Source organism: Rana temporaria, chromosome 3 (assembly GCF_905171775.1).
Source record: "Rana temporaria chromosome 3, aRanTem1.1, whole genome shotgun sequence".
NCBI classification, from domain to species: Eukaryota; Metazoa; Chordata; class Amphibia; order Anura; family Ranidae; genus Rana; species Rana temporaria.
Window position 1 is genome coordinate 28,711,636 of NC_053491.1, and position 24,138 is coordinate 28,735,773.

The 24,138-nt window shown below is 44.2% G+C and overlaps 1 protein-coding gene across 2 annotated transcripts in view; it reads right to left on the bottom strand.

The window, feature by feature from the left end:
• Positions 1-24,138, bottom strand: part of ST8SIA2 (ST8 alpha-N-acetyl-neuraminide alpha-2,8-sialyltransferase 2) — a 510,945-nt gene that overhangs the window by 46,047 nt on the left and 440,760 nt on the right. The window contains exon 6 of one of the 2 annotated variants that reach the window (XM_040342363.1): positions 11,638-13,267. The exons of the other annotated variant lie outside the window; for it this stretch is intronic. Within the exon in view, the coding sequence (XP_040198297.1) occupies positions 12,982-13,267 (286 nt within the window). The 3' untranslated portion in view covers positions 11,638-12,981. Of the gene's footprint in view, positions 1-11,637; positions 13,268-24,138 lie in introns of those variants that run through there. 2 annotated transcript variants of the gene reach the window in all.

A 24,138-nucleotide genomic window follows, 5' to 3' on the forward strand; every position in this document is an offset into this window, starting at 1 on the left:
TAAGTGTGGTCAGCACCAACATTTGGAGGAGTGTGATCATAGCGCTGGACCCAGCAAAGAGCCTCCAGTGGACAGCACATCCCCAGACACCAGACATGCAGAGGGTGGAGGAGTTCATCAAACAGAAGATGATACTTTGGAGCCTGTTGTTTGCCCCAGTAAGTATTTTAATTTACATCTGGCTTCAAAATTCGAGACATGTCTACTGATTAGATGTCTAAACCAAACACGCACACAACACAGGAGCAAATTATGTAGTGCATTGAACATTTTAGCATGTAGAAGGAAGAGGTGGCACCTGGCCCTATATTTCCAGAGTATCTGTAGTGTGTACATTCCTAGTAGTGTAGGTGTATTATGAAGAGCAAGCAGGTTGCAACCAAGATTGGCTGTCTAAGTTTAGGTAAGTATTTTCCAAAACTAGCCATGAATAATAATGTGCCCATCTTTTTGTTGCCTCAGCCACTTGACCATCATTCCCATTTTAATTTCTTATCTTCTCCCAAGGCCACCAACTACCAGGATGCACTATTGGTCAGATCAGTGCTGATATGCTGCAGGCAATGACAGAGCTTGAAAAACTAAAGGAGGCTGCCACTGGTGTTCAGAGACGAATCCGGGATTATTACGACCTGTTAGGAAAATGTTAACACATTTTTTGGCGTACGATTATTTTCAATTGTTACCTCCTGTCTTTGTTTATTTTATTTGAAATGTATGTAACTATACTTTGAAGCACAGGCTCAGATTTATGTTTTTTTACAAATCGCACTACTTCCTTTGAATTACTGCGATTTCATATGATGTGACTTTTCCTGCGATTTTACCTCTCAAATCGCATGACAATTCACACCAAATTACAATATGTGTTTTTTAAGTGTCTCAGGTCAGTGTTTCTCCACTCCCCTTCTCCTGGTGCTCGACCACGTCCGTTTTTATTTATTGTAGGCAGTATAAACCTAATAACGTAAAATTTTAACATACAAAAATGGACAATGCACCTATGGCAAAAGTGGAAAGCCGAGAAAATAGGACCCTGGTAATGCACCTGGATAAGGAGAGTTGAGAAACACTGTCCTAAGGGCCAGTTCACAACAAACACAGTTCCGTTCAGTTTGGTGTGCATTTTTGTGTGCGTCAAAAATGCATGCACAGTGTTTTCCATGTATTCTATAATGGTTCTAGTTGGCTCTAGTTCACAACATGTAGTCAGTTTCCGGTGCAGAAAATGACTGCATGATGTGAACTAGAGCTAACTAGATAATTAATGGAAAACACTGTGGCCCGGATTCAGGTAGATCGGCTCTTCTTTGTTCCGGCATAGCGCATCTCATATGCGCTACACCGACGTATCCCAGAGAGGCAAGCTGAGTATTCACAAAGCACTTGCTCCCTACGTTGTGCCAGCGTAACGTAAATCATTTGGCGTAAGCCCGCCTAATTCAAAGTAGGTGGACGGTGGGCGTTTTTCATTTAAATGAACCGTGACCCCATGCAAATGATGGTCCGAACGAACAGCGCATGGTCAGGATCACGTCGAACATACTCCCTAAGATACGATGGCTCAATGCCTACGACGTTAACGTAACCTACGCCCAGCCCCATTCACGTACGACTTATGTAAACGACGTAAAATACGACGGCTCTTCCGTCGTCCATACCTTTGTATGGCTTGCGCCTCCTATATGGTGGAATAAGTTTACGCCGGACGTACGCCTTACGTAAATGGCGTATACTACTGCGGGCGCAAGTACGTTCGTGAATAGGCGTATCTCGGTCATTTGCATATTCAACGCTTAAATCAATGGAAGCTCCCCTTGCGGCCAGCATAAATATGCGCCCAGGCTCCGACGGTGTAGGAAACTTACGTCGATCGGATGAAGCCAAATTTCAGGCATACCTTGTATTAAGAATCAGGCGCATAGATATGACTGCGCATCCGTGCACTTACACGGCGTATCAGTAGATACGTCGGCGTAAGTCTTTCTGAATCCGGGCCTGTGCATGCATTTTTGACGCACACAAAAATGCACACCAAACTGAACGGAACTGCATCTGGTCCTACATTTACATTTTGGTATAATGATTTTTTGTTTGTCTATTCAAAGACAAAATGTGAAGAAACACAGAAATGAGGACACAAACCTTCAATTTCCCTCATGATCACTTTTCAACAAATGTTGTTGAATTTTTGCCTACATGGAGATTTAATATTCCATAACAATACACAGTGGGTGTTTTTTTTTTAGACATTATTCAAAATGTGCACTACAAGTACAAGGCGCTGAACATTATTTTGCAAAAATGAGGGGAAGCTCTGCTGATTGTAACATCCAATCATGGGCATGATTAAAAAATGTTTTTTGGGTATCCTATTTGCCCCCCCTCAGATATACAGCGAATGCACCTCCAAATGCACTTGCAGTGCAAAGTGGATTTAACATTTGGGTTATAGTAATTATGGTTTTGAAGGTACACACATTTCAGACAGGGTATCATAAGGGACATTTTAGATTTAGGCCTCTTCTACATTTGACAAGGAAAGTGGTGAGCTCATACCACCTGAGGAAGGCAAGATATTCCCAAGTTGAGAATAATCTTGAATAATGTCTCATATGGCGTTTTAAGCTAAAAATGTTGTGATCTATGGGTTTAAAGAATTGGCGATGTGTATTGCTCTGTTTTAAAAGAAAATAAGGAAAATATAATTGTGTTCATACACAAATAACGATGTTTATTTCTTGAAAAGAATAAAAAATGCACATTTGATTGTGCTGGAAAATTATTTTGGATTCCAAAAATGTGTGGCTTCTTATTTATATGATCACTACTACCAGTATGTTTGCTAATTTGGTGTAGTTACATTGACAGTGTATTAGAAAAGGGGTGTAGCAGAGCCAGAACACATAATAATACTCTACATAGCTCTATGCAAGATTTAAAAGGCAAATTTGCACATCTGCTTGGTTAGCAAAAATTGTTAAAATGACAAATATGATTAGAATGACATTTGATAAAATAATAATAAACACAGACAACAGTAGGTCCATAAAAATGTTTTATAAGAAAAATAAGACATTCTACAGACTCTACAGGACATTTTGCTGCCAAGGCACTGCCCCTCTACCCACAAAGTACTCCATATACTGCTCATGCACAAGACGGGCATTTTGGGAGGAGACAGCAGGTCGAGCAATTTGCAGGGTTGGCATCACTGCCTCTTCAGCTGGCCGTCCACCTGAGGGGTCATCAGTATGCCCGGAGCCGATGTAGTTGGCAGCATTCCTCCGTAATTAATTGTGGAGGATGCAGCAGCACAACATCACATGGTTCAGCTTGTATTCAGCCAAGTTAATGGCAGTAAGAAAAAGGCAAAAACGACTAGATAAAATCCCAAAGGCGTTTTCAACCACCCTTCTGGCACGTGAGAGTCTGTAATTAAAGAAACATTGCTCAGGTTTGAGGTTCCTCATCGGAAAGGGCTTCAACAGATGTTCCCCAAGAGCAAAGGTCTCATCTGCCACAAAGACAAAGTTGAGGTCCTTCACGTTGTCCTGCGCAGGTGGCAAACTTAAGGTGCCATTCGTGAGACACCGGTAGAACTCGGTATGTGTCATGACACCTCCATCAGAATGGCGACCATTCATACCGACATCCACATACAGAAAATCATAGTTCGCTGAAACAATAGCAAGCAGAACTATGCTGCAAAAGCCCTTGTAATTAAAATAATAAGAGCCAGAGTCCGGTGGAGGAACAATCCTGACATGTTTGCCATCAATGGCACCCCCACAGTTGGGAAAATTCCACTGATTGGCAAACTGGGCCGCAACATCCTGCCATTGCTCAGGGTTGGAAGGAAACTGTGCAGTCAAGCAAAGAAAAAATAGTTACTACTTATGCACATACAATTGCAAGCAATTTTGACACATACATTCTAGGGGCAAGATAACAATATAACATTTAAAGCAGTATGTTGACCAAAAATTTAACATTTTCTACTTAATATGCTTCCTCACTCCCTCTGGTGGCACATTACAAAAATGTTAGGGAGATGAGGTTGAATGGGTAAAGTTTGGGGAGTGATAATAACCCTCTCCACTTCCATGTGACTAATATGGAGAACAAATGAAGTTTCATTTTGCAAGCCACTCCGTTTTTTTTTATTGGCAGCCCAGTAGGCAGATAATAAGTGACATAATATATACAAAAAAAAAATAACATTTAAACATGCATAATTTAACATTTCCAAAAATGGCAGAAATATTACAAAAAGAAAAGGGGTATACTGCATATATGTTTTGCTAAGTCAACAAATAGAGTAGTTGTATCAGGTGATTAAGCATTTTGGGAAGGGGAGGGTTACTAAAGAGTTTGTGTACCCCAAAAAAGGATCTCTTGCACGCTGCAGGAATTTGAGGACAACAATACAAATGTGACACGGTTTATAAGGGTTTATAAGGGTTGTTAAGGGAAGCGAAAAAAAAATTAAAATGCTAGGTGTAGATGTGCCCAGGGTAGCATGCTGGGGATGTAAGTGAAGGCAAATATGCATGTAGGCCAAGAAAAATATTCAGCATGCCACAAAAAAAAGATTCACAGCAAATTACAATAAGTGGATAGAATGTGATATTAAAGAAAATAACTTACCCGAACATAGTCCTTCTGCAGGACTTGAATAATGGCACAGCAAGTGTCAGGAATTATGACTCCCAGAGCCTGGGGAGAGATCCCAGTCGTAAACTTAATGTCCTGGAGGCTTCTCCCTGTCGCCAAGAATCGCAAAGTGGCTACAGTAGGTGCTCGCGATATTGTGTCAATCTCGCTCCCTTTCTCGGCGAGATTGACCACCTACGAGCCCCATCGCGGAAGCCAGCGCCGAGCTGGCTTGCCGCGATAGAGACAAAGCCGTCATAGAAGCGACGGGAGATCCGACTTGGATTCCCGCCAATTCTACACGTGTGCGGCGTTTGTTATGAATCCTGAGGGGGAAGTCCCCGCCGGATTTTAAATAAAAATCCGGCATTTGTTCCCCCCTCAGGAGCATACCGGGCCCTTAGGTCTGTTATGGGTTGTAAGGAGAGCCCCCCTACGCCGAAAAAACGGCGTAGGGGGTCCCCCTACAATCCATACCAGACCCGTATCCAAAGCACGCTACCCGGCCGGCCAGGAAAGGACGAGCGAGCGCCCCCCCCTCCTGAGCCGTACCAGGCTGCATGCCCTCAACATGGGGGGGGTCGGGTGCTCTGGGGCAGGGGGGCGCACTGCGGGGCCCCCCCGCCCCCCTACGCCGAAAAAAACGGCGTAGGGGGTCCCCCTACAATCCATACCAGACCCGTATCCAAAGCACGCTACCCGGCCAGCCAGGAAGGGAGTGGGGACGAGCGAGCGCCCCCCCCCTCCTGAGCCGTACCAGGCTGCATGCCCTCAACATGGGGGGGTTGGGTGCTCTGGGGCAGGGGGGCGCACTGCGGCCCCCCCACCTCAGAGCACCCTGTCCCCATGTTGATGAGGACAGGGCCCCTTCCCGACAACCCTGGCCGTTGGTTGTCGGGGTATGCGGGCGGGAGGCTTATCGGAATCTGGGAGCCCCCTTTAATAAGGGGGCCCCCAGATACCGGCCCCCCACCCTAAGTGAATGAGTATGGGGTACATCGTACCCCTACCCATTCACCTGCAAGAAAAGTGGTAAAAACACAAATAAACCACACAGTGTATTAAAATATTTTATTTTTCTGCTCCGGAGGCCGCCCCCTGTCTTCTTTATTAGCTCTTTTACCAGGGGGGGCTTCTTCTTTGACGTCTTCGGGTGGGTGGGGGCCGCCGTCTGGTTCTCTTCCACCGCCGGGGGGGATGGCTTTTAAAAAAGCCCCCACCCCCCCGGCGGGTTTCCTCCGGCGTCTTCGGCGGGGCTCTTCTTCTTCCGCTATCCCGACGGGTCTTCTCAACTCTCCGGGGTTCTCCTTCTGTCTTCGCCGCTCTCCGTTGTTGACTCGTCGCACCCCGGTTCTTCATCTCGCAGTCCGGTCCCTTCTTCCGTGCTGTACGTCTTCTTCCGCGCTGTGACGTCATGTTCTTCACTTCTCTTCTTCTCCCCATGTTGACTCGCCGGTCCTCCTCGCTGAAATGACGGATGCGCGCCTTGCATCGGACCTATATAGGCCTCGCAGTCCCATCATGCTCTGTACCTACCCATGTGATACCTACCCACGTGGGACCGGCGAGTCAACATGGGGAGAAGAAGAGAAGTGAAGAACATGACGTCACAGCGCGGAAGAAGAACTCACAGCACAGAAGAAGACGTACAGCACGGAAGAAGGGACCGGACTGCGAGACGAAGAACCGGGGTGCGACGAGTCAACAACGGAGAGCGGCGAAGACAGAAGGAGAACCCCGGAGAGTTGAGAAGACCCGTCGGGATAGCGGAAGAAGAAGAGCCCCGCCGAAGACGCCGGAGGAAACCCGCCGGGGGGGTGGGGGCTTTTTTAAAAGCCATCCCCCCCCGGCGGTGGAAGAGAACCAGACGGCGGCCCCCACCCACCCGAAGACGTCAAAGAAGAAGCCCCCCCTGGTAAAAGAGCTAATAAAGAAGACAGGGGGCGGCCTCCGGAGCAGAAAAATAAAATATTTTAATACACTGTGTGGTTTATTTGTGTTTTTACCACTTTTCTTGCAGGTGAATGGGTAGGGGTACGATGTACCCCATACTCATTCACTTAGGGTGGGGGGCCGGTATCTGGGGGCCCCCTTATTAAAGGGGGCTCCCAGATTCCGATAAGCCTCCCGCCCGCATACCCCGACAACCAACGGCCAGGGTTGTCGGGAAGGGGCCCTGTCCTCATCAACATGGGGACAGGGTGCTCTGAGGTGGGGGGGCCGCAGTGCGCCCCAGAGCACCCAACCCCCCCATGTTGAGGGCATGCAGCCTGGTACGGCTCAGGAGGGGGGGGGGGGCGCTCGCTCGTCCCCACTCCCTTCCTGGCTGGCCGGGTAGCGTGCTTTGGATACGGGTCTGGTATGGATTGTAGGGGGACCCCCTACGCCGTTTTTTTCGGCGTAGGGGGGCTCTCCTTACAACCCATAACAGACCTAAGGGTCCGGTATGCTCCTGAGGGGGGGGACCCATGCCGGATTTTTATTTAAAATCCGGCGGGGACTTCCCCCTCAGGATTCATAACACGCCGCACACGTGTAGAATTGGCGGGAATCCAAGTCGGATCTCCCGTCGCTTCTATGACGCGCTTGCTGGAATGTGCTGTCACTATTCCAGTGAGTGTGAGATGCCGGCGAGATCTCGGCACCCTGTCGCCGAGAATCAGCGCGACGCTGTCGTGCTAAAAGCACAATATCACAAACACCTACTGTAAATCACACCCCTCATTCTGCAGCCAGCAAGCCAAACATAACACACAATATGATAGGTTACAGACTTATAAATGCAAAGTCCTTTAACCGCTTCAGCCCTGGAAGATTTTACCCCCTTCCTGACCAGAGCACTCTTTACAATTTGGCACTGCGTCGCTTTAATTCACAATTGTTCGGTAATGCGACACTGTGCCCAAACAACATTTGCGTCCTTTTTTTCCCCACAAATACTGATTTCTTTTGGTGGTATTTGATCACCTCTGCGGTTTTTATTGTTACAAAAGAACAGCAACAATTTTGAAAAAAAATTGCTGATTAAAATTTTTGTGTTTGATTAATCGTTTTTTTTTTTAATCGATTAATCGACTAATTTCGAAAAAATTAAAACGCACATACAGATCCAACTACTTTTAGCTGATCTCCTTGCAGGCTGATTCCCAGTGCAGCTTCCAACTACTGGAAAAATGGATAGCAGGATACAAAAAACACACAAAGGCAGCGCTCGATGGGAATAGTATTAAAACTTTTAAAGTCTTCAAGTAGGTAACAAAATAATTATTGCACTGGATATGAAGTCGATGTAGCTACATAAACTGTAAAAATGGTGCGATTAATACCAAACGGTAGCAAAAGCATTCATAAAAAGATTGAGCTAAGTATGATACTGGTATATAAATGTGTACAATGATACCACTGCTGAATCCAGATGAGGAGGGGTTAACATCAGTCCGTCTGCATGTAGATGTCCCATGAAGGGAAATATCACACCTCCCAGTGGATGGCTGTAAAATCCCAGGTTGATAGAGGGAAGTGATTGAGGGAAGTGTAACAGCCCTTGCGTGTGGCAAATAGTAAGGTCCCACCGTCATGCAGATATAAAGGCACAGCAAAGGAGCCCTTCAGATGGACACGGCAAGCCCTGCTGGTGTCCGTGACATCACCGGATCTCCGACGGAACTCCCTGAAGGCCCTGGAAGCCGGCGGAGAGGTGAGTGCCAATCAAAGGAATTTTAATCGATCAAAAAAATTAAAGATTAATCGAGGAATTCATAATTAATTTCCACAGCCCTAAAAAAACTCAATATCTTTTACTTTTTGCTAAAATAAATATCCCACAATTTTTTTCCTCAGTTTGGGCCGATATGTATTCTTCCACATATGTTTCAGGAAAAAAAAGTTTATTTTATTTTATGATCAGTGTCCATCTGCAGCCTCAATGAAGCCTAATCTGTGTCCATCTGCAGCCCATGTGCCCATCTCCAGCCTAAATGCAGCCTATGTGCCCATCTCCAGCCTAAATGCAGCCTATTGTATCTGCCCATCTCCAGCCCAAATGCAGCCTATGTGCCCATATTCAGCTTAAATGAAGCCTATGTGTCCATATTCAGCCTAAATGAAGCCTATGTGCCCATCTCCAGCCTAAATGTAGCCCAATGTATCTGCCCATCTCCAGCCTAAATGCAGCCTATGTGCCCATATTCAGCTTAAATGAAGCCTATGTGCCCGTTTGCAGCCTCTCAATCTTTTGTGCAGTGAGGGAATCACCAAGCCATCATCTTCTGTTCACTCGGCTCTCAGTCGCATCAGTAGTCACATACACAGTCCCGCCTCCGCCATCGACATTGGACCAGCTCCTGTGATTGATAAAACACTGGTCGGGTGGCGGGACTGTGTGTGTGACGTGAGAGCCGAGTAAACAAGAGATGATAGCTCAGAGAATTCCGGCAGTGCTCGTCCCCCTCCCTCCCCTCCAAGTTCGAGGTACACTATCGACGTATATCACGAACCTGTGATTTTTTTCTCCCTATTTTTAAGGGGAAAAAGTGCGTGTTAAATTATAGTCATACCTTTTTTAACAGTGCAAAAATAATGTAGATGCTGCCAGTGTTATGTGTTGTTTAGCCGGCTTACTCTTTGGATTAATTCGGACAATCACACATCCAATTTTAATACAAAAAAAAAAAACAATACACCTTCTTAAAGTAAGAATATTTTACACATGTCTTAAATTTATTGTAACATGAAGCCATGGCTGACAAAATGCCAATCTAGACCAATCAATGTCTACTGGAGGAACATCATCAACCATTCTGTTTTCATAAATTGAAGAAAAAACTGCGCTAATATAAAAATAAGTAACAAGCTGCTACATACAAACAAACAAAGCCAGCAAAATAATAAACAAAAAATGTAGCGCTAACAAACTCAAAATTATATAGTACCAAGTGAGGTAACAACTCTCATAGTGTAAGAGCATAAAAAAAAAAAAAAAAAAAAAAAAAAAAAAAACAATTAGCATGGATGAAAGTGACTAAAACAATGCTCAGTGTAAAACAAAAAATGAATGAAGTCTATGTTTGAAGATAAGTAGACGTCAGATGAAATAATTGATGCAGGAAAACAGGTGAGCTGCAATCCAGTGATTAAGATGCAACAGGTGTACAAGTTGTCTGTAGAACCCCGTGAGGATCACAATCACATCAAAGTATGAAATAGGTAAAACACTCTTACCAGATGGTGTTGGACTCTACTACCTTATAGCAAAGAGTCAGCCAAACATTGTGGTCTTTGAGAGCCGGGACCACTAGAAACCGGACTTGGATCATATGCAGGGCTGGAACTCCAATGGAATGGACAACAGGAACCCGCAGTACTTGAATGGTGTATTTGCGTCAATGCCACAGGCTCTGAATAGGATCTTTGGACCATCAATCAGGAGATGCAGGCAGAGGACGTGGCTAGAGCTCACAATGAAGCCATGCGGTGGATGGTATGAAAATGGAAAAGAAAAAGGAACTCCAATGGTGCAGGTCAATAAAAACCAATAGGTTTATTTGTAAAAGTCATAAAAATGACAAGGATAAAAGTGATCACGTACAGGGGTAGCAATGTGGGGTGCTCGATGGCAATACCCGACGCGTTTCGGCTCAGTAAGCCTTCAACAGGGGCAGGGCCCCTGAGCCGAAACGCGTCGGGTATTGCCATCGAGCACCCCACATTGCTACCCCTGTACGTGATCACTTTTATCCTTGTCATTTTTATGACTTTTACAAATAAACCTATTGGTTTTTATTGACCTGCACCATTGGAGTTCCTTTTTCTTTTCCATTTTCATACCATCCACCGCATGGCTTCATTGTGAGCTCTAGCCACGTCCTCTGCCTGCATCTCCTGATTGATGGTCCAAAGATCCTATTCAGAGCCTGTGGCATTGACGCAAATACACCATTCAAGTACTGCGGGTTCCTGTTGTCCATTCCATTGGAGTTCCAGCCCTGCATATGATCCAAGTCCGGTTTCTAGTGGTCCCGGCTCTCAAAGACCACAATGTTTGGCTGACTCTTTGCTATAAGGTAGTAGAGTCCAACACCATCTGGTAAGAGTGTTTTACCTATTTCATACTTTGATGTGATTGTGATCCTCACGGGGTTCTACAGACAACTTGTACACCTGTTGCATCTTAATCACTGGATTGCAGCTCACCTGTTTTCCTGCATCAATTATTTCATCTGACGTCTACTTATCTTCAAACATAGACTTCATTCATTTTTTGTTTTACACTGAGCATTGTTTTAGTCACTTTCATCCATGCTAATTGTTTTTTTTTTTTTTTTTTTTTTTTTTTTTTTTTTTATGCTCTTACACTATGAGAGTTGTTACCTCACTTGGTACTATATAATTTTGAGTTTGTTAGCGCTACATTTTTTGTTTATCATTCTGTTTTCATAGTCATTGTTTCTGGCTCCATTCATGGTTTTATAAGTCACATGGATACTTCAAAGTAAAGCATCAGAATTTTTTGGGGGGCACTTTTAGCGATGTAATGAAATTGGAAGTTGGACATTGATGGAGTCTTGAAGATTCATATCCCCCAGCACCCATCTTTATACTTCTCAGGTAATTAATACTTCTTTCCCCGGAGTTTAGATAATGCAAAATAGTGTACAAACACTGATGGGATCCTGAGAGAACACATGTGTTAAGCTGAAAAATTTATTTTCAAATGCTTAAATGTCTATTACCAAAAATATTTCCTCTTGGGGAGCGAAAATGTAAAGATTATATCAGTGCATTTGCCTGATTTATTTTTATAGGAATAATTATATTATTGGACTACAAAGAACCTTGAACCACACATATCAAAACACCTTTTTTTTACTTATCTGCACAATAATATAACTGACTCAGTCAAATTGTAGATACAACTACCCAGTGCCAGTCCCATTTGGGGAAAAAAGACAGAAGCTGTACACATCCTTACAAACTCAGTGATAAGACATTATCTAGAACTGACTTTATTTGGCTACACTGGACCCCATACCATACACAGGACATCTGAAACTGCACAGCAATCAGGCACACTTTTAATATTCTGACGTATGCTCCACTCCAGAAAGTATTCTAAAGTTCTACTGACACTGCAACATGTTCTACAAGAACAGGACCATCACCTAAGACCTATCCTATAAAAAAGAGTGACAACTGCATTATGGAATATGGACTGTTTCCTGACTGGTGAACATCTTATCCAATTATATACAGTAATATAACTTACGCATCACATAAATCCTGTATAATCCCTATCTCAAATATAAATACATAGTTGCACTTCTGGTTACCGTCTTTGATACACATCAACTGCTGAAATGTATAGGCACAAACCAATGCTTGCCCAAAGAAGCAGTAAAAGCAACATTTGAGGCTTACTCTTAAGTGTAGGTAAAGTATTTCGAGACATCTGGTCTATATGAGCTCACCATAATTTAGTTTAAAGAGTAAAACTATATAACTTGCACCTCTAGGGACCTAAACATAAGCCTCGCCCCACTCTACTAGGCATATCCACTTTACATGAGACCTACTGAAACTTTTCTGCTTCTAGAAACATAGAAACATAAAACAGTAACGTCAGAAGTAAGACCAAGTGGTCCATTGAGTCTGCCCCAATTTACATCAAGTCTGCCCCAAGATCTAACGAACGTCAATCAATTAAAAAAAAGTTTGAAGTTAGAGTGAAGTAAGGTTGCACCTTCTTAGCTTTATTTATGGGAAGTAGCCTAATGCACCTATTAATAAATGTTTTTGGAAAAACGTGTTGTTCCAATGCAAATGTATGCCTAAAACAACATATTTATGTTTATGGACATTAATACTGTTAGCTTTTTATTTACTATGAAATGATTGTCTCCATTCATCTTTTTCAGTTGAGAAATAACATCATCAACCAATATAATAAAAACTTTTCTGGTCTAATTCTCATAACAGCTCATATAATTCATATTGTTATACTTTTATAATAGCACCGTATTCATTCTAGCTTGTTTGTGTTGTTGTGTTGCTAGTACTACTCTTTGTAGCAAGAAGGCGAACATCATCACAGTTGCGTGTGCTAGGCTATCCAGGGACACAGATCCATAACTCTATGTGTCTAGCTCTCTTGTTCAGTCCACTTCACCAAGCCATTGTTTCTTTTTATCTTTTTTTTTTTTATCTTTTGGTCTACACGCATCTCCCAATAATACTTTTCCATATTTAGTTTGATCAGGGCAATTGTCTTTGAAATAATCCTTCGTACCACCAGTTCTTATTGAAGAAAGCATAATGTTTCATAAGGTGCTATGTTGCTGATTCACATTCTCCAACATTAAGTTTCAAAGCTCCCTGGAGATGTAGGTTTTTTAGAGCCTTAAATTCCAGCGGCATCGTGTGTGGTCCTGCTTGCGATGTGTAGCCATATTTTAGGCTGTCGTAGTAGTGATACTTTACAGGGTTTTGGTGGAGATCTCGGGAGAAAGGCCAGAAGCCGTATAGGTATATCCTGTTGCAAAACCGCGTAGCCAATGTGTACATTAGAATCCCCGTTGTAGGTCGTTTTATGTGCACCTTGTTGGTCAACCAGTATCTAGAAGAAAATAACAATAATTAATTCTTACAAAGACCCTTAAAATTTGTTGGGTTTCTGATGTAAATTGTATTTTTAACCAACATACATTAATAAAGTCACAGTGCAGCAAGTACAAAGTCACCATATTGGGGAAGCGAGATGGCTCACAGCTGATAACATGTACGTATTTAAAATCAATCTAAACCAGTGGTCTCAAACTGGCGGCCCTACAAGTCCCATCATGTCTCTGCCTGTGGGAGTCATGCTTGTAACTGTCAGCCTTGCAATGCCTCTTGGCACTTGTAGTTTCGCAAACAGCTGGAGGGCCGCCAGTTTGAGACCCCTGAACTGTATCTGAGCACCACAAACTAAAAATGCTATTTAACTCATTTTTAACCACTGGACCTCTGGAAGATTCACCCCCCTTCTTGACCAATCCATTATTTGCAATAAAGCACTGCGTTATTTCAACTAACAATTGCGTTGTGTGATGCTGTAACCAAATTAACGAGCTAGACAATTAATGTCCTTTTTCCCCCCCAAATAAAGCTTTATTTGATCACCTCTGTGTTTGTTTGTTTTTTGCGCTTTAACCACTTCCCGACGACCGTACGACTATATACGGCCGCAGGGTGGTTCTACTTCTCTGGGGCGCCGTCTTTTTACGGCCGCCCCTTTCCGCGTTCCCCACGCGCGCTCCCGAGCGCGCGGCGGGGAACTTCTGGACACAGCCAATCACAGATCGCCGTGATCGGAGTGGCCGTTTGCTAGGCGATCTGTGCGGCCAATGAGAGATGATCTCTTATGTAAACATATGAGATCATTTCTCATTGCCGGATCTCACAATGACAGCGTCCTGTCAGGGATAGAGGAGACCGATCTGTGTCTCTTGTACATAGGGACACAGATCGGTCACCTCCCCCAGTCACCTCCCTTCCCCCACAGTTAGAACACTATATAGGGTACACATTTAACCCCTTCCTCACCCCCTAGTGTTAACCCCTTCCCTGCCAGTCACATTTATACAGTAATTAGTGCATATTTAAAAAAAATATTTTAAAAAAATAATAAAAAATAATAATTCTGTCCCTTATTTTGTAGGATTTTTTTTTTTTTACTAAAAATATGTAGAATACGTATCGGCCTAGACTGAGGATAAAAAAAAAATGTAAAAAAAAATTGAGCTATTTATTATAGCAACAAGTAAAAATGTATTTATTTTTTTTCAAAATTGTCGCTCTATTTTTGTTTATAGCGCAAAAAATTAAAACCGCAGAGGTGATCAAATACCACCAAAAGAAAGCTCTATTTGTGGGAAAAAAAGGACGTCAATTTTGTTTGGGAGTCACGTCACACGACCGCGCAATTGTCAGTTAAAGCGACGCAGTGTCGAATCGCAAAAAGTCCTCTGGGCAGGAAGGGGGTTTAAGTGCCCAGTAAGGAAGTGGTTAAAAAAAAAAATGACAATTTTGAAAAAGAAAACAAGACTTTTTAGTTTCTGCTATATAAAATCTCCAATGATTTTTTTTTTAATCAAATTTTTTTCAATTTATTTACCGTATTTATCGCGTATAACATGCACTTTTTCCCCTTAAAATCAGGAGAAAGTCGTGGGTGCGTGTTATATGCCGATCCCTGCTCTCTCTGAGGGAATTGCATAGAGCCGCGATCTCCTGTGTATCCGGCGCTTCGTCACGCATAGCCATGCCTCCTGGCCCCGCATTGGGCCACTGTTCTGTCTATCATATGAGCAGGGCCAGCGCAGCTGTGAGTGATGGAGTGCCGGGTACACAGGAGATTGTGGCTCTGTGTAATTCAGCGGCGCTCGCTCCTCCTCTTCCCTCAGAGACAGCAGGTATAATCCAACACTGGCAAGGCTGCAATTGTGGGAAAGGTGAGGCTGCAGATGGGCACTAAACAGGCTGCATTGTTGGTCAATTTATAGGCTGTAGATGGGCACTGAACAGGCTGTATGGTTGGGCAATGTAATGGCTGCAGATGGGCACTGAACAGGCTGCATTGTTGGGTAATTTAAAGGCTGCAGATGGGCGCTGAACAGGCTGCATTGTTGGTCAATTTATAGGCTGCAGATGGGCACTGAGCAGGGTGCATTGTTGGGCAATTTAATAGCTGCAGATGGACACTGAACAGGGTGCATTGATGGACAATTTAGAGGCTGCAGATGTGCACTAAAAAAGCTGCATTGTTGGGCAATTTAATGGCTGCAGATGGGCACTGAACAGGCTGCATTGTTGGATAATTTAATGGCTGCAGATGGGCACTGAACAGGCTGCATTGTTGGTCAATTTATAGGCTGCAGATGGGCACTGAGCAGGGTGCATTGTTGGGCAATTTAATGGCTGCAGGTGAGCACTGAGCAAGATGCATTGATGGGCAATTTAGAGGGTGCAGATGGGCACTGAGCAGGGTGCATTAATGAGCTCTGACCCAAATTTTTCTTCAAAGTTCTTTATTTAAAATGTCATTTTTTTTCCTTAAACTTCCCTCCTAAAACTGGGGTGCGTGTTATACACCGATAAATACGTTATTTATTTTGAAAAAATATGTTATGAGATTTTCACAGTACAATAAGAGATGCATGTACATAACATATATCTTAATAGCCTTTAAGTTGCAAACTAAAAAGAAAAGCAACATTTTAACATGGATAAGGGAGGGGGTGCATGGGGGGGGAGGAAATGGGGAAACAAAAATAAGGCATAGCATTTCAAAGCAAAATGACATAGTGAACATTAGTACCTTCAGGAGGGGAAGCAACGTTTGGTGTATGTAAGTGGTGGTATCAGAGGATGGAATAACAACAGTAATATCAATTTTTTTCATCAATTTAGGCCACTATGTATTCTGCTACATATTTTTGGTAAAAAAAATCCCAATAAGCGTATATTGATTGGATTGCGAAAAAGTTATTTAGCCGGATTCAGAAAGCACTTACGCCGACGTATCTTCTGATACGCCGCGTAAGCGCCGTCTTATCTCTGCGCCTGATTCTTGAAATAAGATACGCCTGAATTTTGGCTCCATCTGACCGGCGTAAGTCTCCTACGCCCTCGTATCTTGGGCGCATATTTACGCTGGCCGCAAGGGGTGCAATTGTCAGTTAAATTAACGCAGTGCCGTATCGCAAAAAGTGGCCTGGCCATGAAGGGGGTAAAACCTTCCGGGATAAAGTGGTTAATGCTGGCCATACACTATTACGAAAAATCGGGCGAAAATCGGTCGTTCAGACAGTTCGTCTGTTTTCCGTACAGTTAATAGGCACAAAATCGATAATCGTTGGGACGTTTTTGAGCCAAAAAAACGAAGGACAAGTTTGGAAATGTTCTGCCGAACGAACGATAAATCGGAAGGTTAATGTGTTTCCCGTCCGAACTTTCTGCACTAGGTATATGTAAAAAAACGAACCAAATTTTTTTTATTTATGTCCACTGACCGATTTATCGTTTATGTCCACTGACCGAATATCGTTTGCGCTCACGACCGAATGTTAGTTTTTTGAAAGTTCGTTCGGACGACTTTTCAATGGGCCGTTGAATGGGCCGCAGTGAATGGACTGTAGCTGTTTCCCTGCCTCTACACTAGTTTGAGAAAGAACCTGTTGACTCTACATCTTCTTCTATAGGGTATCGCTATATTATGATCATTATCACTATTTTCTGTTCCTTCATCGGCTGTCATATTAAGTGCCCTTGAACTAATTTATTCTAATTTGCTTCCTTAGGATGCACTGTGAATTGATTTTATCCTGCTTGGAAAATAGATTTGTGCAAACTATGGATAAAGATGAGACAGTACACTTCAAAGCCTGAATGAGAGAATTTATGCCAACAAATAAAAAAATAAAAAATGTGAGTCTTATTGAGTCTAAATAAAACTAGCCATAAGCACAAAAAATACATCTATCAAAGCCCTGCTAGATCTTTCTCATGTGCATGTTAGATTTGGAAATATTTTTCTGATAAAAAGGAGAGCATGGATTTAAACCAAACCTGTCATGTGTGACACACTATCTTAGTAATGTAGACAGATGCAAAGTAGCAATTTCTTTTACTGCTTTAAATCGCATTGACATTGTCTATAATCACCGTTCACAAAATCTGCCGTTTTTACAGCTGTTATTTTAGCTCCAGAACCTGAGAACAATCAAAATCATAAAAAAACACATGCCAAGAACAACACAGGAATCTGAATGTACCAAAGAGAAAAAAATAAATCTAAACCTCAGATATTCACATACTATATGCATAAAATACGGTGCAAATGGAAAGTATTCACAGCTCTTCATTTTTTCCACATTTATTTATGTTACAGTCTTATTCCAAAATGTATTCAATTCATTATTTTTCTCAATATTCTACAAACAATGCCCTATAATGACAACATAAAAAAAATAGTTTAAAATCTTTGCAAATTAATAAAAAAAGAAAAAAAAATCCCATTTACATAAGTATTCACAGCCTTTGCTCAATACTTTGGTGAAGCACCTTTGGCATCAATAAGGCTCCATTCACACCTGAACGCGGCGTATTGTACCGCGATTTGCTGCGACAAATTGCGGCATTTTGTCCCGCGATTTGCCGCGACAAAACGCAGCGTTTTTTACCGCGGTTTTCACTGGAGGGGTGATTTACACATTGTCGGCTATGGCCGAATGCCGAAGCCGCCTGAAAAAAAGGGTCCGGGACTTGTTTTGAGCTTCAGGGGTACAGCGTTTCGGCGTTCGGCATGGAGATGTGAACCATCTCCATAGCCGACAATGTTTAATCACCCCTCCAGCGTATTTCAGGCTGCAATAGCGTTGGGCGTCAAAACGCCTAGGTGTGAATGGAGCCTTACAGTCTCAAGTCTTTTTTAGTATGATGCTACAAGCTTGGCACACCTATTTTTGGGCAATGTCTCTCATTCTTTTCTACTCATTGAGGACCTCTCAATCTCCATCAGGTTGGATGGGGAGCATTGGTGCACAGGCATTTTCAGATCTCTCCAGGGATGTTTAATCTGGTTCAAGTCTGGGCTCTGGCTGGGCCACTCAAGGACATTAACTGAGTTGTCCTGTAGCCACACCTTTGTTATCTTGGCTGTGTGTTTAGGGTCATTGTCCTGTTGGAAGATGGACCTTCACCCAGTCTGAGGTCCAGAGAGCTCTGGAGTAGTTGTCTGTACATTGCTGCATTCAAACCTTTCCTTGATCCTGACTGGTCTCCCAGTTCCTGGCTCTGAAAACATCCCCACGGCATGATGCTGCAACCACCATGCTTCACTGTAGGGATGGTATTGGCCAGGTGATGAGCGGTGCCTGGTTTCCCCCAGATATGACGTTTGCCATCCAAGCCAGAGTTCAATCTTTGTTTCATCAGACCAGAGAATTTTGTTTCTCGTGGTCTAAGAGTCCTTTAGGTGCCTTTTGGTAAACTTCAGGTAGACTGTCATGTGGCTTTTGTCTGGACACTGTACCAAACAGGTCTGGTGGTGTACTGCAGAGATGGTTGTTCTTCTGGAAGGTTCTCCTCTCTCCACAGAGAAATGCTAGAGCTCTGTCAGAGTGACCATCAGGTTCTTGGTCACCTCCCTGACTAAGGCCCTTCTCTCGCTCAGTTTGGCTCGGCGGCCCGCTATAGGAAGAGTCCTGGTGGTTCCAAACGTTTTCATTTACAGATGATGAAGGCCACTGTGCTCATTGGGGCTTTCAGAGCTGCATACATTTTCTGTACCCTTCCCCAGATCTGTGCCTTAATACAATCCTGTCTCCGAAGTCTACAGACAATTCCTTGGATTTCATGGATTGGTTTGTGCTCTGACATGCACTGATAACTGTGGGACCTTATATAGACAGGTGTGTGCCTTCCCAAATCATGTCCAATCAACTAAATTTATCACAGGTGGACTCCAATCAAGTTGTAGAAACATCTCAAGGATGATCAGTGGAAACAGGATGCACCTGAGCTCAATTTTGAGCTTAATGGTAAAGGCTGTGAATACGCTTTTTGACCTCCTGCAGTACAGTATGATCTGTGCAGTATGGCATTTTAGTGCACAGACCGTACATGCTCGCACTATTGTGATATTTTATCAAATTTTTTGTAAGTGCAACTTTTTATGAAACTTTTATCTGTTTAAAAAGTTAATGCACTATGAGCTTTTTTCTACTTCTCCAACACGCTTATTTTTGAGCACTTCAAGCCAATGTGAATCCCAGCGGCTGATCATAACTAGTTGAATTACCCTGGTGGGGACACACACCTGTTTGGCTTTCTTCAGCAGCAGGTGGAGTCTGTGTTCAGCCTGAGTTCCAACAAGTGATCATTAACCTCTTGACCACTGGGCACTTAAACCCCCTTCCTGACCAGACCAATTTTCAGCTTTCGGTGCTCTCACAATTTGAATGACAATTACTCCGTCATACAACATTGTACCCATTTGAAATTTTTGTCCTTTTTTTCACACAAATAGAGCTTTCTTTTGGTGGTATTAGATCACCTTTTTGCGCTATAAAAGAAAAACGACCGAAAATTCTGTAAAAAAAAAAAAATAACTTGTTTCTGTCATATTCGCAGGTTATTTCTCACACACAGCATATGCATACCACGAATGACACCCCAAAACACATTCTGCTATTCCTCCCGAGTATGGCGATACCCCATGTGTGCAACTTTTACACAGCGTGGCCACATACAGAGGCCCAACATGCAGGGAGCGCCATCAGGCGTTCTGGAGCACCCAGGCCAATTCTGACATTTCTCTCCTACATGGAAAAATCACAATTTATTTGCTAGAAAATTACATAGAACCCCAAAACATTATATATGCGGAGTATTGGGGTATTGCAGAGTATTGGGGTATTGCAGAGTATTGGGGTATTGCGGAGTATTGGGGTATTGCGGAGTATTGGGGTATTGCGGAGTATTGGGGTATTGCGGAGTATTTGGGTATTGCGGAGTATTTGGGTATTGCAGAGTATTGGGGGTATTGCGGGTATTGCAGAGTATTGGGGTATTGCAGAGTATTGCGCAGGGTATTGGGGTATTGCAGAGTATTGCGCAGGGTATTGGGGTATTGCAGAGTATCGGGGTATTGCAGAGTATGGGGTATTGCAGAGTATGGGGTATTGCAGAGTATCGGGGTATTGCAGAGTATCGGGGTATTGCAGAGTATCGGGGTATTGCAGAGTATCGGGTTATTGCAGAGTATCGGGGTATTGCAGAGTAACGGGGTATTGCAGAGTAACGGGGTATTGCAGAGTAACGGGGTATTGCAGAGTAACGGGGTATTGCAGAGTAACGGGGTATGGCAGAGTAACGGGGTATTGCAGAGTATCGGGGTATTGCAGAGTAACGGGGTATTGCAGAGTAACGGGGTATGGCAGAGTAACGGGGTATGGCAGAGTAACGGGGTATGGCAGAGTAACGGGGTATGGCAGAGTATGAGGTATGGCAGAGTATTGCGCAGGGAGGGATGGCAGAGTATTGCGCAGGGAGGGATGGCAGAGTATGGGGTATGGCAGAGTATTGCGCAGGGAGGGATGGCAGAGTATGGGGTATGGCAGAGTATTGCGCAGGGAGGGATGGCAGAGTATTGCGCAGGGAGGGATGGCAGAGTATGGGGTATGGCAGAGTATTGCGCAGGGAGGGATGGCAGAGTATGGGGTATGGCAGAGTATTGCGCAGGGAGGGATGGCAGAGTATGGGGTATGGCAGAGTATTGCGCAGGGAGGGATGGCAGAGTATGGTGTATGGCAGAGTATTGCGCAGGGAGGGATGGCAGAGTATTGATGGTACTGCAGAGTATTGCGCAGGGAGGGATGGCAGAGTATGGGGTATTGCAGAGTATTGATGGTACTGCAGAGTATTGCACAGGGAGGGATGGCAGAGTATGGGGTATTGCAGAGTATGGCTGGTACTGCAGAGTATTGCACAGGGAGGGATGGCTGGATCTGTGACTGCAGTTGTCACAGATCCAGCCCACAGCAGCTGCTGACACCCCGCGCTCCCCCCCCCCTCCTCTCCTCTCCTCTCGCACTGTACCGAACGGTACAGAGAGGAGAGGGAGGAACCGGCGTCATCAAATGACGCCGGTTTGTTTACAAGTGATCGCTCCGTCATTTGACGGAGCGATCACGTGGTAAACAGCCGCGATTCGCGGCAATTTACCGTGATCCGTGATGCGCCGGGTCTTCTAGACCCGGCGAGCACGGACACTTCCGCGAGCGCGCCCCAGGGGACGCGCAAACGCGGAAGTGCACGAGGACGTCCCAGGGACGTCCTGTCACAGTAACTCGACCGCGCTGTAGCAGTATTTTTGCTATAGCGCGGTCGGCAAGAGGTTAACAGCTGATCTCCTTGTGTGGAGACACACGCATATAGATCCTTTTAGGGCTCTTTCACACTGAACGGTCCACACGTCAGTTTTTTAGGCGGACCTGAACGGGCGCTCCGTGCTCCTCTATGGAGCCACGGATGTCATCGTGACATGCCCGCTGACATCCGACCTGCTCCGATCCGACAGAGGAAAAACCTACTTTTCCATCCGTTTGGCAGATCGGATCGGGCGAGCGCGGACAGACGGTCCGTGTTCATCTGATCCCCCCATAGGGGAGAGCGGAGAAAAGACAGGGCGGTCCCTGCACAGTGTGCGGGGACCGCCCTGTCATCCGCCGGCTTAGCGGGGATGTGTTTGCACTGAACTTTTACTCTTGTATTGTTTTGGATGGACATTTTCACTGGATCTAACAGTTGACTCACAGATGGACTATTTTTTCATACACATTTTTTTTTGTTATTAACCACTTCAGCCCCGGAAGGATTTACCCACTTCCTGACCGGGCCATTTTTTGCTATACGGCACTGTGCCGCTTTAACTGACAAATTGCACAGTCGTGCGATGCTGTACCCAAACAAAATTGATGTCCTTTTCTTCCCACAAATAGAGCTTTCTTTTGGTGGTATTTGATCACCTCTACGATTGAATTTTTTGCGCTATAAACAAAAAAAGAGCGCCAAAGATTATATTTTTTTTACTTTTTGTTAGAATAAATATCCAGTTCAGTTTAGGCCAATATGTATTCTTCTTCATAGTTTTGGTAAAAAAAAATCACAATAAGCGCATATTGATTGGTTTGCGCAAAAGTTATAGCATCTACAAAATAGGGGGTCTATTTATGCCATTTTTTTTTTTGGTATTGGCGGTGATCAGCAATTTTTAGTGGGACTGCGACATTGCAGCGGACAGATCAGACACTTTTGACACATTTTTGGGGACCAGTGACAATTATTCAGCGATCAGAGCTAAAAATAGCTGATTACTGTATAAATGTCACTGTCAAGAAAAGGGTTAACACTAGGGGGCGTGCAAGGGGTTATGTGTGTCCTAGGAAGGTGTTTATAACTGTGGGGGGAGGTGACTTGCTGGGTACTAGGGATGAGCTTCGAGTTCGAGTCGAACTCATGTTCTACCCTCGGTCTTTCCCAGTGACGTACGAGGGTGCGTCAGAGGGGGCGGGGTCACGTGACGGGTGGCCGCTTCCCCTATATAAGAAATGTCAACGCTCCAGCGCGTCATTCCGCTGGGCTGTGTGCAACGGAGAGAGGAGCTCGCCTGCTGCGCTCTGGACGGATGGATCTTCTCATCGCTGGACCGGACCGCTGATCACCCGTCGCTGGAGAGATAATCCGTCGCTGGATAGAAGACAACGTTGGAGCAGGAAGCCGCATCGCTGGATTTTTTTATTTATTTTTTTATTAATAAAGGAATTTTTTCTACGGTGTCTGTGTGTTTTTTTTTATTATTTACACTTCTTTCGTGAAATGGTAGAGGTAAAGTGTACCCCATTACCAATTCACATAGGGGGGGCCAGGATCTGGGGGTCCCCTTTGTTAAAGGGGTCTTCCAGATTCTGATAAGCCCCCTGCCCGCAGACCCCCACAACCACTGGGCAAGGGTTGTGGGGATGAGGCTCTTGTCCCCATCAACATGGGGACATCCTCCCCATGTTGTGGGCATGGGGCCTGGTGCGGTTCAGGAGAGGGGGGGGGCGCACTCTGTCCCCCCCTGTTTCCGCGGCCGGCCAGGTTAACGTGCTCGGATAAGGGTCTGGTGTGGATTTTTGGGGGAACTCCACGCCATTTTTTATTTGGGGTGGAGTTCCCCTTAAAATCCACACCAGACCTGAAGGGTCTGGTATGGATATTTGGGGGGAACCCCATGTCATTTTTTTTTTAAATTGACGGCGGTGGCCCTTAATATTCATATCAGAGCTGAAGGGCCTGTTAATGGAATTTGGGGGGACCCCACGCTTTTTAAAAAAAAAAAATTATGAATGAATCATCTCTGAATTGCCAGAGCCGACAATTCATTAGAGCCGCAAAGCCGGTTTTAAATGCCTTTTTTTCTTTCAGAAATGACACTTTGTGCAGGGACAGTTCTATGTACGGGAAACATGCGCTTTTTCACATGCTGACTTTACACCCCCCCTAGGTATGAAATTTAAAGTAATATTACACTTTTATTGTTTCACTTTTAGCATTATTAAATTCACTGCTCCTGAAAAAACGTCAGTTTTTAAAACTTTTTTTGCATTGATACATGTTTCCTGGGACAGGACCCAGGTCCCCAAACACTTTTTAGGACAATAACTTGCATATTAGCCTTTAAAATTAACACTTTAGATTTCAAATGTTCGAGTCCCATAGACTTTAACAGGGTTCTAAAGTTCACACGAACATTTGGTGTGTTCGCAAGTTCTGATGCGAACCGAACAGGGGGGTGTTCGGCTCATCCTTACTGGGTACAGAGAGATCGCTGTTCCTGATCACTAGGAACAGCAGATCTCTCTCTACTTCACTGACAGAACAGGGATCTATCTGTTTACATTG